Source organism: Podarcis bocagei, assembly GCF_964188305.1.
Source record: "Podarcis bocagei genome assembly, chromosome: 9".
In the NCBI taxonomy this organism is placed as follows: domain Eukaryota; kingdom Metazoa; phylum Chordata; class Lepidosauria; order Squamata; family Lacertidae; genus Podarcis; species Podarcis bocagei.
The window spans coordinates 6925187-6939695 of record NC_138134.1 but is presented as its reverse complement, the minus strand read 5'-3'; the positions used below and the strand labels follow the sequence as shown (position 1 = coordinate 6939695).

General features: G+C 47.6%; 2 protein-coding genes across 3 annotated transcripts in view; one reads left to right on the top strand and one right to left on the bottom strand.

The window, feature by feature from the left end:
• Positions 1 to 1899, top strand: part of ARID3B (AT-rich interaction domain 3B) — a 55687-nt gene extending 53788 nt beyond the window's left edge. For both annotated transcript variants that reach the window (XM_081207760.1, XM_081207761.1), the window contains exon 9: positions 109 to 1899. In XM_081207760.1, coding sequence (XP_081063886.1) covers positions 109 to 266 — 158 coding nt within the window. In that variant the 3' untranslated portion in view covers positions 267 to 1899. The remainder of the gene's footprint in view (positions 1 to 108) is intronic.
• The window catches only part of LOC308594513 (uncharacterized protein), a 284112-nt gene that overhangs the window by 216920 nt on the left and 52683 nt on the right, over positions 1 to 14509 (bottom strand). The gene's annotated exons all lie outside the window — the stretch shown is intronic.

The window sequence follows — 14509 nt, the reverse complement described above, 5'->3', positions numbered from 1 at the left end:
GAGAACAGGATGCTGGACTAGATGGGTCCCCTGATCCAGCAGATCTCTTTTTACATTCTTATGTTATCCTTGGCCTGCTAATCTTCCTCCCTTCTCTCTGCCCCGCAGGGGTCTTGTTTGCCCAGAAACCTGTCGTCCACCTCATTGCCGGATCCAGCACGCAGAGCACCGGCGGCGGCAGCAGCAGTTCCTCCCACTGTTCTCCCAGCCCAACCTCCTCCAGGGGCACACCTGGTGTAGAGCCCTCAACCAGCTGGTCTCTCTGAGGGGGAAGCAGGGAGGAGGTGCTCTCTCTCTCCCTGGCCCCAAGCGGTCCTGCCGGTGACCTCGCCTCGAGGAGCCCGCTTAGAAGACCAGCCAGTGGCAGAGAAGCAAAGATCCTGTGCTGGCAAGGATCCTGCCGAGGTGGTCTCTTGCTGCCCATCTCACCTTTCTTCAGGTCTTGCTGTGTCCTCGGTGGGAAAAGGAGGGCAAGGGGGCGGGGGGCGGGAGGGGACACAGGGCGTGTTTCAATCAGGGATTCTCTGGACGGGCTGTGTGAGTTTTTGTAGATGACTGAGCATCGCCACTGTAGCAAAAGGCGAAGGCAAGAAACCCATTTTTCCATGCTTCAAATGACACCCCCCCAAACGTGACTGCAGTGTATTGACAATCCTACCCCCCAGAGGCAGGGGGGGAACATAGCTCTCTTCTCTCATGTACCACCCCCACATCCTTTAATTCCTCTCTCCAGCTTGCTTTTACACACAGAGACACACAAACCCATATTTCATCCCTCTGTGTGTTAATGTGCAGGTCTGACTGGGTCTCTTTCCTCTTCCCAGTTAGCCAGCCTTGACTCAAAGGGCCGGTGCGTCTCCTGCCTCCCTCTCTCCTTCTGGCCTTAGGTTTGGCCTGCTAGCTTCCTCTGGAGGAGTCTGACAGCATGGAAGTTCCCTTTCGTGCTGCTTCTGCAGCATTGAGCAAGGCCCCTGGGAGGCTGGACAGGCCTCTGGAGGAATCTGCACCAGCTGCCCTTCGCAGCTTTGCCCAGCCTTCCCTGCAGAACTGGGGCTCAGGCGCCAGCATGACAGGAGTGACAGCCTCACTCCTATCCAGCCTCCCCATGAGGTCCAAGTTGTGCAATTCTGTTTCTCCATTCTTTCTGCCTCAGGGGCGGGTGGGGATGCATGGAATTTTTAAATTTTATTTTAAAAACTCTACCAGTCAGAAAGCTAAAGGTGAAAGTGGTTAGGGGCTCATCTAGGTCAGGCACATTTTATGCTCCACCCACCCTTGTCCTCCCTCCCCCAAATGTATCTGGGATTGGGCACCTTGATGCTGAAAGAACAAAGCTGTTCTTGCATTGCTGCTGCCTGTGTCCACTCACTTAACACTTTCCGAGAATCCTCTGTGATCCCAGCCTATCAAAGGCGGATTGGCTGCTTCCTTGTGCATTGGTGGGGCCAGCCCTAATTGACTGCCCCACAGCCCTAGAACAACCAGGGGCTTCTGAGCACCTTCCCCCACATCTTCCCTTCTAAAATCTTGATGAGGGAGCCATGTGTTGTTCCTCAGGACAGATGAACTCCTCAATTGCTTCCCCCTCCACACTTGTGCACACACCTAGCACTTCCTTGTACCTCCCCCCTTGAACGTCTGCCTGTTTCTGTTTCCTCCTTGTAGCAGAAGCCCGCTGCCTGCCTGTTGCACCGGCAGCCCCCACTTCCTTGCCAACAGGGATCCGCCCTCCCTCTCCTACCCTGGCGAGTCTCAGTCATGCTACAGATCTGCATCAGCTTCTCCTGAGCAGATGAAATACCTCAAAAATATGTACTTATTGCTGTGTTGTTGTTGGGATTTTTTTTTTCTCTTTCTCTCTTCTGGAAGGATTTGCATATGTTAAAGCTTCTTTTTATATGTCTTGTTGACTGCTTTTTATTTTAAATTTTATATATTGTAGCACCAAAGACACACCAAAAAAAAGGAGCCCCCTGAGTTGAAGGATCAGAAACCTTTGATGTCCTCAAGATAGCATGGAAGCACTTGGCTCATGGGGTAATAGGTGGTGGTGGAAGATGCAGGTTAATTTCTCAGGCTGACTTTCTCTCTTTCCTTCTCGTTGGTTTGATGTTTTCTCCTCAAAGGGCTGATTAGTTGTTCAGGATTTTCAAAACAATCCATGTTAGGTGCATCTCAGTCCCAGAACAATGAGAGGACTTTGTTTCCTTATTACCCTTGAAGTAAAGTCCTGGGCTGCAATTCTGATTATTTCTGGCCTCTTGGGAGCTCGCTGGTTCTCATGGGATTCTAACCCAAGTCCTGCACGGTGGGTGGAGCTCTGGAGGCAGCTAGGCCCTCTCAGAAGTGCAGGTGTTTCTCTCCCCTCCCCTCTTTTTTGAAGGCTCCCTCAGAGGGAAAGCAGAACCCCCAGCTTGGAAGAACTAGGCACATCCGTAACTGTGAAGCTACTGGGAATGGCTGAAGTGATGTTTTTTTCCCCCCCGGCTACAAGAAATAGATTGGGGGACACAAGTGCACTAAATCCTCTTCCTTCGACGATGTTGCTTTTGGACAAGTTCCTGCAGAGGAAAAATACGCCCTTGGGAGGGAAACTATTTGTATTTGAAGGGTGCATTTAAAATGCATTATGAGTTAATAAGAATGTTCCTTTCTGGACACATCTTTGAGCACAAGAATGGACCACCAGAGAAGGCAGTGGACTCCTTGGCTGTATGTTTTTTAAGCAGAGGCCGGAAAGCCACCTGTCAGGGATGCTTTAGTTGTGATTCCTGCATTGCAGGGGGTTGGACTCGACGGTCCCATCCAACTCCACAATTCTATTAGTCTTTGATGGTGCTCAGTCCTGCAGGTTTTCCGTTTTAAAAAAATACTGGATTTCTAGGTCCAGTATGTTTCTCCCAGGTGTGTTCCTCTGCGGTTACTTACCCAAGGCACTCCCAACCGCTGTGTATGTGAGCATGTACCACTGGGCCAAGGAAATTGCTGTGGTGCCAAGTTCACACATCCTTCCAAGTGACACCACATTCGTCCCTCCACCAATCAGATTTATCAAAGGGGACGTGAGCAAGAGAAGACGCCATTCCTGCTGGAAGGCCTCAAGTCTGCACCAGGGAGGCTCAGCTGGCAAGCCAGATGTGGCCTGCAAAGCGTTCCTGCAGCCACCCTGCCAAACTTCAAGCAAGGCATTGTACAAAGTCTAGCCTTTGTAGGAGAGAAAGAGATTCCACGCTTCAGTGTTATCTCTCTTCAGCCAACAGCTGCTTGGAAAAGCAATGGGACACTGGATGCTTTCCAGCAGACCAAAACTGCAGAGATCCAAGTCGGTCCATCAGAATCTTGTTTTAAAAAATGCAACAGCAGCATAATCCTGCTACTACATTGTCACAGAATACAAACAATCCTTGAAGAAAAGATCTGCTGAAACTGAAAGCTTGCTCATACTTGGGGTGTTTTAGTTGACCTGATAAAGGTTTTACACTGCTGTTACTGTAGGAGATTCCCTACCCATTTCATTGTATTGCTGTCTCATGCAGATTCTGGGAAAAACAAAGCTCCACACCCAAGCTACCTCTTCTGCCCCCCTCCCCCAACTGATTGCCTTATCCCAAGTGACTGCATGGCTCCCAAACTGTGACACTCATTCGTCCTGGATGAGTCGGACCAGATAGTGTGTCAAAACACACCTCTGGCCCCTGGGCCGCTGCTCTAGGGAACACAGAAGCCTGGGTCAGATCTGGCCAGCTGTGGACCGAATAGTCTGCAAACATATTTTATTTTCTCCCTTGCCACAACCTTGCTAGATTTGAATGAAGCATGTGGCTGGAATTCTCCCTGCATACTCAGTGATGGGGATTCCACAGGATAGCATTCTCTTTGTGTTTGGGGCTTTGCAAATAATATCCCAGACCTGACTACGCTAAGGCGTGTTGCGGATTGTGCAGCAAAATCCAGCTCTGTCCCCTGCAGCAACAGCGACCCCCCACCCCACCCCCAGCTGACTTGATAAGGCCTTATCTGTGGCCAGTTCTCAGGGCCCCTTGCGATTCTACTTGGCTCCTTTACTGTCAAGAGTATGACTGTTCCACCTCTTGAAACAGAGAAGGTAGGAGTAGTGGAATCTGGAGGCTGGGATGTCAAAAATCCAAAGGCTGCCTTCAGCTTTCCACAACAGCATATTGCTTGTTGCTCCCATTTGCATTGGAAGCCCCCAGCCAAAAACATTTTGCCCTCCTGGGTGTTTCCTCCGCCAGGAGCCAGGAGCTAAAGTATCTGTTAGCAGTAAAACCTGTAGTCCACCTGCTTTCCTTTGGCAGAGATGGTCTGGTTGTAAAGGCAGCTGGCTGACTTTATTCTAGCTGGCAGGAAGGTTGCCAAAGTTGGCGTGAGATTTGTCCCCCATCGGTCTCTTGGCTCATTGCCTCAGGCCTCCTTTGCCTTTAAGCAGAACCTGCACCACAACCCGGGTTGGGTGTGAATCTTCTCGGGCGTTTTGCTGGCTAATTCTTTTCTTTCTCTATTGTGTGTGTGTGTTTTCCCTCACCACCACTCCCAGCAACGGAAGATTGTCCCATTTGCAGTGGTGGTTGTTTTCCATCTTAGCATCCTACAAGGCTGCTTTGTACAAAGCCAGGCCGTGGGTCCATTGAGCTCAGCATCCTCTGCACCAACTGGAAGCAGCTCTCCAGGGTTTCAGGCAGGCCTCAAGCAAAACAGGTGCTGCAGCACTGAGCTGTTCCCCTTCCATTAGGAAGTTGAGATCTGCTGGGTAATTCTAAGGAATCCTGTTAAGACTGCTTTTGTCTTGTAAGCGTAGGTTTCCAGGCCTCAGTTTTGGGGGCTGGTGGTGGTGGATGAGCACTTGAAGGTGTCCAGTATGGTTTCTGCATTTAATACAGCTCTAACCTTTCCTGCACAAATTTCCCCAATACTCACGTGACTCTGACACTTCCTCTCCCAATCCCTACCCAAGTGGAACACACAGAACAAAATCCTGTAACCATATAAACATGTGAATATTGTGCAGAGTTGCTTGATCTGCATAACTCGGTTTCCTGGTTTCAGAACTTGTGGCTTCAGCTTTTCTTTTTTACCCTGGTGCAGAGTTCTAAGTTGGGGGGGTGGCTTTTTCCTAAACACCTTCTCTCCCCCCACCCCAAGCTCTGTCAGCAGTGGATTCTGGGATTTCTTGCTTTAATGTGTACCAAGCTAGACACAGAAGTGGCAGAGAGAACTTGGGTCTGTTCTGATTTATGTGTGAAGCAGGCATGGGAGGATAAGGGGCCTGATTTAATAATAAATCACTGAAAGCATAAAAATTCATATAGTTACTCGGAGGTGAACCTTCACCCTCCAGCACTTTCCTCTCAACCACGCTCTCCTGGGTGTCAGAGTTTGGCTCTGGGCACAGGGAACAGCTGGAGGATGATGGGAACTGGCTTGGAAGAAGGATAAACTGTGGGGCAACCTCCAAACCCATGTGCCCCAATTGATTTAAAAAGGAGCCCACTCCTCCCAGTCATCTGCATTACCTGGAGTTTCAGGCAGAGCTGAGTTTCCGCCAACGGGTCTCTCACTGCTCTGTCCAGTTTGGTCCCATTGCACTCGATACCATTTGCATTTCTTGCACAGGAAGGTGCTTGGAGCCCTGGGGTGGCCTCTGCCCTCCAGGCCCATCAGTTTCCTCACTCACCTAAACTGAAAGCAGCCAGGGAGCTAAAGGGTCGTTCTGAACCCAGTTCAGGGAAAAGGGTAGATTTTGGGATTTGTAACGACATATATACGTATATACCTCATTAAAATAAGCTGCAGCCTCAAACGTCAGGCCCTTGGCTGTTTTCTGGGTTTGCCATTTCAGGTTGTAGAAATCCACCCCATCTCCTTCCTTCCCCTCTTTTGGATGGGCAGGGTTGTATTGCTGTTTGTGCTGTGCTTTGCCAGGCTTTGGAGGTCGGTGGAGAAACCAGCAGCAGATTTTGGGCTTGGTGAGGTGCAGGTGGAGCATTCACTCCACCTCACCCAATTCTGAATATTGAAAGATTGTATGACGCTCAGGGCTTTTGATATGACAGAAAGGGCTGCTCCTCCACCCTGGTCTTAGTCTCATTTGCAGAGGCAGTTTCCTTTCCACCCCCAGCTCAAGCACGAAATCCCACAGCAGAGATGCTGGGCTTGTGGGCGAGGTGCATCCCCACAAGAAAGGATCCTCCAGGCCCCCCTTGGCTTAGCTCTGGATTGTGCAAAGGGTTGCACACAGCCTGTGCTCTGCCACTGAACTACGGTCCCTCTCTCACAAAGTCTTTAAAAAACAACACCCCCCCTCCTTTCTGTTGCCCTGGGAAAGAGGGCCCAGTGCTTTTCAGATGGCACCAGAAGACTCCAGGACAAGGCCCTTCAGCCGTGGAGGTGGAAGTGAGGTTGCTGTCCCAGAGAGGCGCTCTGGGTCCTCCCAAGCAACACACACACACAGAGCCCTTTCTTAGCGGCTGCCTCTTCCAGGCAGATCCAAAGGAGGGAAGGAGGCAGGTGGTTCTAAGATCTGCCACCACTTTTGCAGCAGCTGCACAGCTAGGGGTGTTTTCTCTCTCTCTCTCTTAACTATTTAAAGGAAGAAATAAAATGTGATAGCCTAGATGGTGAATAAATAAATACCTCAGATGTTTCCTTCCAGCAAGTGTCTGTATATGTTGTTGGTGGGGTTTTTTTTTCTATCTTACATGTTATCTGAATGTTTATATTCCAATAAACTTCTACCTCTTCATACAACAGCTATGCACTTCTTCCTCTTTGTGCCGTTTTTTGTTTGTTTCCCCCCACTGCTGCTTCCCCTTTTGTAGCTCCCTGGAAAAGCCAAACAGCAGCTCTTCCATTCCAACACTTGGGCAGAATCCTGTTGTGGAAAAGGATTTAAAAGCCCTTCCAGGAAGCGGACATTGTTCTTGTTTTTATTTAAATTTGTGTACTGTCCTTCATCAGGAGACCACAGGGCAGTTTACAACACAGAACCTAAAATACCGTATTTTTCGCCCTATAGGACGCACTTTTTCCCCTCCAAAAATGAAGGGGAAATGTGTGTGTGTCCTATGGGGCGAATGCAGGCTTCGCGGACCTCTCCGCAAGCAGCGGGAGCCAGCGCTGGGCTCCCACGGCTTGCAGAGAGCTGCCTGTTTGGGGGCTGGGGTCGGGGGAAGCTTGGACTTCCCCACCCCAGCCCCGCGCCTGGGGGGGGGAATAATTTTTTCCCCTTTATTTCCCCCCAAAAAAACTAGGTGCGCCTTATGGGACGGTGCGTCCTATAGGGCGAAAAATACGGTACATAATGTAATAACAAACAAAACAAAACACACCCATACACACAGTTTAAAAGGCCGTAAATTGTTTTATTAGCCCAAGGCCTGCCTGAAGAGGAAAGCTTTTGCCTGGCACCTAAAGATATGTAACAGAGGTGCTAGGCGAGCCTCCCTGGGGAGAGCGTCCCCCATTGGGGAGCCACCACAGAAAAGGCCCGTTCTCATGTTGCCATCCTCCAGACGAGTAGGCACACAAAGGAGGACCTCAAAGGATGATCTCGGGTAGGTTCCTATGGAAAGAGGTGGTCCTTGAGGTATTGTGGTCCTGAGCTGTTTAAGGCTTTATAGGTCAAAAGCAGCACTTTCAATTGGGCCCAGAAACTAACTGGCAGCCAGTGTAGTCAGCCCAGGATTGGCGTTCTCTGCATGGCTGATGGGATGGTGGCAACATCTAGAAAGTCCACAGGTTCCTTTTCCCTGGCTTGCTTTGACAGCTGGGTCTTGGACAGAAATGAGTCCCCTTCTCTGCTCCCAGATGCTGAACATCCTGCTTTCTTCTTCGTGAAGCTCAAGGTGCCATAGAGGCCCAAAGGGGTCTCCCATCCAGGGAGCGATGGCCAGGGCTGCCACCTCTTGACTTGCTCTCTATTGCATTTGCTCTTAAGAGAGTGGGGGGGGGGCTTTCACATGTTGTTGGACCTCAGCCAACATAGCCAGTGGCCAGTGAGGATGGGAGTTGGGAGCCCAGCATCGTCTGGACCAGGGGTCAGCAAACTTTTTCAGCAGGGGGCCGGTCCACTGTCCCTCAGACCTTGTGGGGGACTGGACTATATTTTGGGGGGGGGGAATGAACGAATTCGTATGCCCCACAAATAACCCAGAGATGCATTTTAAATAAAAGCACACATTCTACTCATGTAAAAACACCAGGCAGGCCCCACAAATAACCCAGAAATGCATTTAAATAAAAGGACACATTCTACTCATGTAAAAACACGCTGATTCCCAGACTGTCCACGGGCCGCGTTTAGAAGGTGATTGGGCCGGATCCGGCCCCCGGGCCTTAGTTTGCCTGCCCATGGTCTGGATGGACACATGCTTCCTAGCCCTGTGCTTGGGAAATTTAGAAATTTAGGTGGTGCCCAGGGTTTCCCCTTCCCGTCCATTTTCTCTTCACACCAAACCTATGAGGTGGACTAAGCAGAGAGCTATCTCTATCCAAAATTGTTGACCTATAAATACTTCTTATGAGCTGACAACTTTAAAGTCAGTAAATAAAAACACCCAGTAAAAATACTGGGGGAAAGAGAGCACCTCGAATTACTGCATCTGATATGTCCTTTGTGATTGGTGAGCTGAAATATGTCAGAAGGCCCAGATATTTCATAGAAATCACTTGGACTTCCTTTATAGCAGGCATGCACAAAGTCCATTTTGGGGTGTAATCCGGCAGCCCCTGCGGCAGTTTATTTCCTGGCGTAAAATCCTAAGGAAAGCTCAACAACCTTGGTCGGTCCTCACGGCCCTTCATCAAATTCATCCTCACTGTACTAAAAAACAGACTAGGGCTGAGTGGTACCACGTTTTCAGTATCATGCTATATCAGCAGTTAAACTGTGATATTCCAATACAGTGGTACCTCGGGTTAAGTACTTAATTCGTTCCGGAGGTCTGTTCTTAACCTGAAACTGTTCTTAACCTGAAGCACCACTTTAGCTAATGGGGCCTCCTGCTGCTGCTGCCGTGCTGCTGGAGCACGATTTCTGTTCTCATCCTGAGCAAAGTTCTTAACCCGAGGTACTATTTCTGGGTTAGCGGAGTCTGTAACCTGAAGCATCTGTAACCCGAGGTACCACTGTATATCACAATGTCAAATTGGAGATCAGGCGTGGGGATGAAGGAAGGAGCAGCTGCAGAGATTGGGTGAGTGGGAAAAGTAGAAGCAGCGTAGACGACTCCACCACATGGGGATGTGGGTGCATTAAGCTGCATCTACTGCAGCGGAGGCTGCTTTCCTGCTGGCTGAGAAAAGCTGTTCCGCCTCAGTGCCAGGGGAAGGTAGTGCCACGGTGCCTTGAAGTGAGGGCAACCCTATGATTAAGTGGGCACAGGACATTGGTCATAACATTATGTTTGCTGACTGGGAATGGTTGTGGAACACCGGTATAAAATTCACGGCATGTAATGCCTTAAAGGAAAACATTATGAAAATGATCTACAGGTGGTACATGACCCCAGTCAAGCTAGCAAAAATTTATCATTTGCCTGATAATAAGTGTTGGAAGTGTAAAGAAACTGAAGGTACTTTCTATCACCTTTGGTGGACGTGCCCGAAGATTAAGGCTTTCTGGGAAATGATATATAATGAAATGAAAAAGGTACTTAAATGTACTTTTCCTAAGAAACCAGAGGCCTTTCTCTTGGGCACTGTCGGCCAATTGGTGTCAAAGAAAGACAGAATTTTCTTTATGTACGCCACGACAGCAGCAAGAATACTTATCGCAAAGTATTGGAAGACACAAGATCTACCCACCCTGGAAGAATGGCAGATGAAAGTGATGGACTACATGACATTGGCTGAGATGACTGGCAGAATCCGTGATCAGGGGAAGGAGACGGCGGAAGAAGAATGGAAGAAGTTTAAAATTTACCTTAAGGACTACTATAAACTGCATGAATGTTAGAATGTCGAGGTTTTGAGAAAGAAAGGGTTACAGCGATATAAGATTAGAATGAAGGAAAGATTAAGAGGACAGAGGCTTGACAGAACTATTTAGAAGTTGCTGAAAAACTTTGGACATTGGGATACAGAAAGGGGAGGTATGGGGGAGTCCGAGAAACAAGGTTTATGAAAAAAAGGGTACGAAACTATACATGTTTGTATGTCTTTTTATATGTTTCTTTTGTTTTAAAATTTTTTTGTAAAACCAATAAAAATCTTTTTTAAAAAAAAATGAAGTGAGGGCAACCAGCTGCCCTGTGAGGGAAGGCAGCTCAGATCAGCAGTGTTATTGGCTGAGATCATTGTGTGATATTGGTGATGCCTTGAAATTGGACGCCCCGCTCTCCCTCACGAGAGGAGTGATATATTGCTGCTTATTGGCAGGTCAAAACTGTTATTGAGGTGGGATTTCAAAACAGAGTTTGGCCAATGTGCTAATACAGGCCATAAAATTTGTGATATTACCATGCAAAAATGAGGAAAAAAAATATTAGTTGGGGAGAGGCAAGGGATGGATTCATGGTCCCCCTGGGGTCCCCGGACCCCTAATTGGGAACCAATGCTATAGAGGGTTGTGCTTCTTTCTCTTAGGCCAGGGGTCACCAAACTTTTTCAGCTGCACTGTCCCTCAGAACATGTGGTGGGCCGGACTATATTTTTTTTTGGGGGGGGGGTGAACGAATTCCTATGCCCCACAAATAACCCAGAGATGCATTTTAAATAAAATGACACATTCTACTCACGTAATAACACCAGGCAGGCCCCACAAATAACTCAGAGATGCATTTTAAATAAAAGGACACATTCTACTTATGTAAAAACACACTGATTCCCAGGCCGTCCGCGGGCCGGATTTAGAAGGCGATTGGGCCTGATCCGGCCCCCGGGCCTTAGTTTGCCTACCCATGCCTTAGGCTTTATTGCCTGCTGATGTTTTGGTTGCATTTCTGTAAATAGATGAGCACAGTTACCAAAAAAAAAAAGGTGTCAATAAGGAAACACAGATATGAGTCCCTGCGGTGCTGTGGTTAAGAGACTTGTAGGAGGATGTGGAAGGCTTGGTTCAGAAACCCCACATGGCTGCACAGGTCTCGATGAGTGACCTCGAACCAGTGACCTTGGGCTCTTTGGGCCTGACCTACTTTGCAGGCCTTCTTCCCTGATCAATTTCAGAGCATGTTAGAAGCCCTCTTGGCTTGCAGTTCTCTACGCTTATCACTAGATGGCAGTACTGGCGAGGAACTTAAAGGAACTCCCGCAAGGAGTAGATAGGTAGCCGTGTTGGTCTGCCATAGTCAAAGAACTAACTTAGTTGGTCTTTAAGGTGCTACTGGAAGGATTTTTTTTATCCCGCAAGGAGTGTTACTCCTTTTTGCACCCATGTTTCTTCCCTTGACTGATTGAATTAATCAAGATTGCTTGAATCAATAAAGGTGGTGACCAGTGAAGACTGTCCTTCCTTGGAGGTTTTTAAGCAGAGGTTGGATGGCCATCTATCATGGACACTTTGGTTGAGATTCCTGCTTTGCAGGGGTTGGACTAGATAACCTGTGGGGTCCCAATTCTGATTCTATGAATTGATCGGTTGCATTTCTAACCCACCTTTTTTCCTCCAAGGAGCTCAAGTAGTGGTACCTCTATTTACGTGCCCCTCTTGGTATGTATCCTTCGGGATACACACGTGGCAAACCCCGAAGTATATTTTCAAGGTTCACCGCGCATGCATGCGCAGTAGCGCTCTATTGCACTGCACGTATGCACAGAACAGGCACCTCCAGTTGCGGAAACCTTGGGATCCGATTGGAGCTCCAGAACGGATCCCGTCCGCAACCGAAGGTACCAGTGTATATAATTCTCTACCTCCTCATTTAACCCCCACAATCAATTTAATACTGTGTCTTAATGTTGTATCCTGCCCTGGGACCTTACGGTGAATTAACAACAAGTAAAACTACAGTAATTGTGCAGTAAATCCACTTTTAAAAAGAAGCTGGCTTTTCTTTTTGCAGTTTGGAAAGTGACAGGGAAATAAATTGAAATGTGGGATGAATGAATATCAAAAGGGAAATTGGGGTGAGTGCCGAATGAGCACCCCTTGTTGTATGACCTTCCTGCAAACAAGTCAAAACTCAGAGACCAGAGATAGTCTAACCCAGGGGTCAGCAAACCTTTTCAGCAGGGGGCCGGTCCACTCTTCCTCAGACCTTATGGGGGGCCTATTTTGGGGGGGGGGGATGAACAAATTCCTATGCCCCACAAATAACCCAGAGATGCATTTTAAATAAAAGCACACATTCTGCTCATGTAAAAACACCAAGCAGGCCCCACAAATAACCCAGAGATGCATTTTAAATAAAAGCACACATTCTACTCATGTAAAAACACGTTGATTCCCGGATTTAGAAGGCCATTGGGCCGGATGTGGCCCCCAGGCCTTAGTTTGCCTACCCCTGATCTAACCTCTGTGTAAGCTTTATGTGCTCAAATCTGGACGAATGCTGATATATAAATTATAGCCATTTCTAAATTTGCATCAGTACATATACATCAGCGTATGCAAAGTTTATGCAAATTAGTGCCTCCTTTTTTCAGTAATGAGCCAGTGGTACCCTGCTGGAGAGTTTGCTATGGAAGCAAACTGGTGAATTGCAAAAAGAGGGCAGGGAGAATTGGGACCAGCATGGAACACCCCCCACCCTGCCCTTTTGCCAGCTTTTCTTTCTGCATGCAATACAGTGATACCTCGCAAGACGAAAAGAATCTGTTCTGTGATTCTCTTCGTCTAGCGGTTTTTTCGTCTTGCGAAGCAAGCCCATTGACGGATTAGAGGATTAGCACTATTAGCAGCTTTTAGCGGCTTTTAGCGGCTTATCTGCTGATCGGATCAGCTGATAAGCAGCTTAGCGGCTTAGAAAAGGGGGGGAGGGGGAAAAACCAGCAGGAACTCGCAAGACACTGTCGTCTTGCGAAGCAAGCCCATAGGAGATTCGTTTTGCGAAGCACCTCCAAAACGGAAAACTCTTTCGTCTAGCGAGTTTTCCGTCTTGCGAGGCATTCGTCTTGCGGGGCACCACTGTATGCACTCAGGAAGTTGAGGGGGGTCTGTTAAAGGCACAGTCCCCAATTGTGGCCCTCCCAAGATCTCCTTCCAGTAATGCCCCATTATTGGAGATCAGGGAGAAATTTGACTCTTTCCACACTGAAAGGCAAACCTGCCTCATTTGCACCATCTCAAACAATCGACAGACTGAAGCCTAGCCATCCTTCATGATCTGCCCTTTTCTGAATTTTGCAGGGCAGTTCTCCAGCCAGGTAGTGTGTACACAGAGGTATGCACTGGGTTAAAGTGTGCAGAAAAATGAAAATAACATGCCATATTTTTCGCCCTATAAGATGCACCCGACCATAAGACACCTAGTTTTTAGAGGAGGAAAACAAGAAAAGACACGCTCCCTCGGCGTGGCTCTTTAAAGATAGAGTGGCTCTTGCTGGCTTTTCCAGGTGGTGGGAGAAGGGACTGACAGGCTGCCTCCATCCCTTCTCCCACCTCCCTGAAAAGCCAGAGCAAGCTGCGCAGCGATTGCTGAAGCCAGCACAGCAAGAGGGAGAGCTGTGCAGCACCTCTTGTTGTGCTGCCTTCCCAGCAAAGCAGGGTGAGGGACAGAAGGGAGCCCTTACCGTCCCTCATCCTGCTTTGCTGGGAAACCAGCAGACCAAGAGGCGCTCCACAGCTCTCCCTCTTGCTCTTCTGGCTTCTGGGATAGCTGCGCAGCCTGCATTCGCTCCATAAGACGCACACGCATTTCCCCTTACTTTTTAGGAGGAAAAAAGTGCGTCTTATGGAGCGAAAAATACGGTACCCAAAAATGCATTCTATTTGGCAGGAGGGGGTTGCTTTGCAAAAATATGTGCTTTAGGCAAAATTGCTTCCAAAAAAATGTGCCTTTTAGGTGAAATGTGCACTAAGATGCTGGTGCATTTTCACGAGGACTTTATTTTTTATATATATAAAATATTTATTAAAGGTTTTAAACAATATAACCAACTTCACATTCACAACCAAAGAGAAAAAAAACACCATCACAGTCAATCAAAAAAAACCAAAAAATACAAGAAAAACATACAAAACATATAAAAAAACAGAGAAAAAGCATAAAAAAGACATGAAAAAAAGAAAAAGATTCAATTTCTTAAGTATCATTTCCATAACCCTCTTTCTTGACTCCCTCACATCTCCCTTTTCTGTGTTCTCGTTTACAAAATCTTATTCAGCAAAACTTCACCTTCTTTCAATCTTGTTTTATATTATACATTTCAACTATTTATGTCTCCAATTTTCCCCCTTTATTATCAATTATTTGAGCTTGACATAATGTTCAAATTTCACCTTTGTTCTTATAAACCAATTTTGCATACTCCTCTCAAATATGTCACTAATGCCATGTTATCTTCATATCCTGCATCATTCTAACATTCATACATTTTACAATACTTTTGC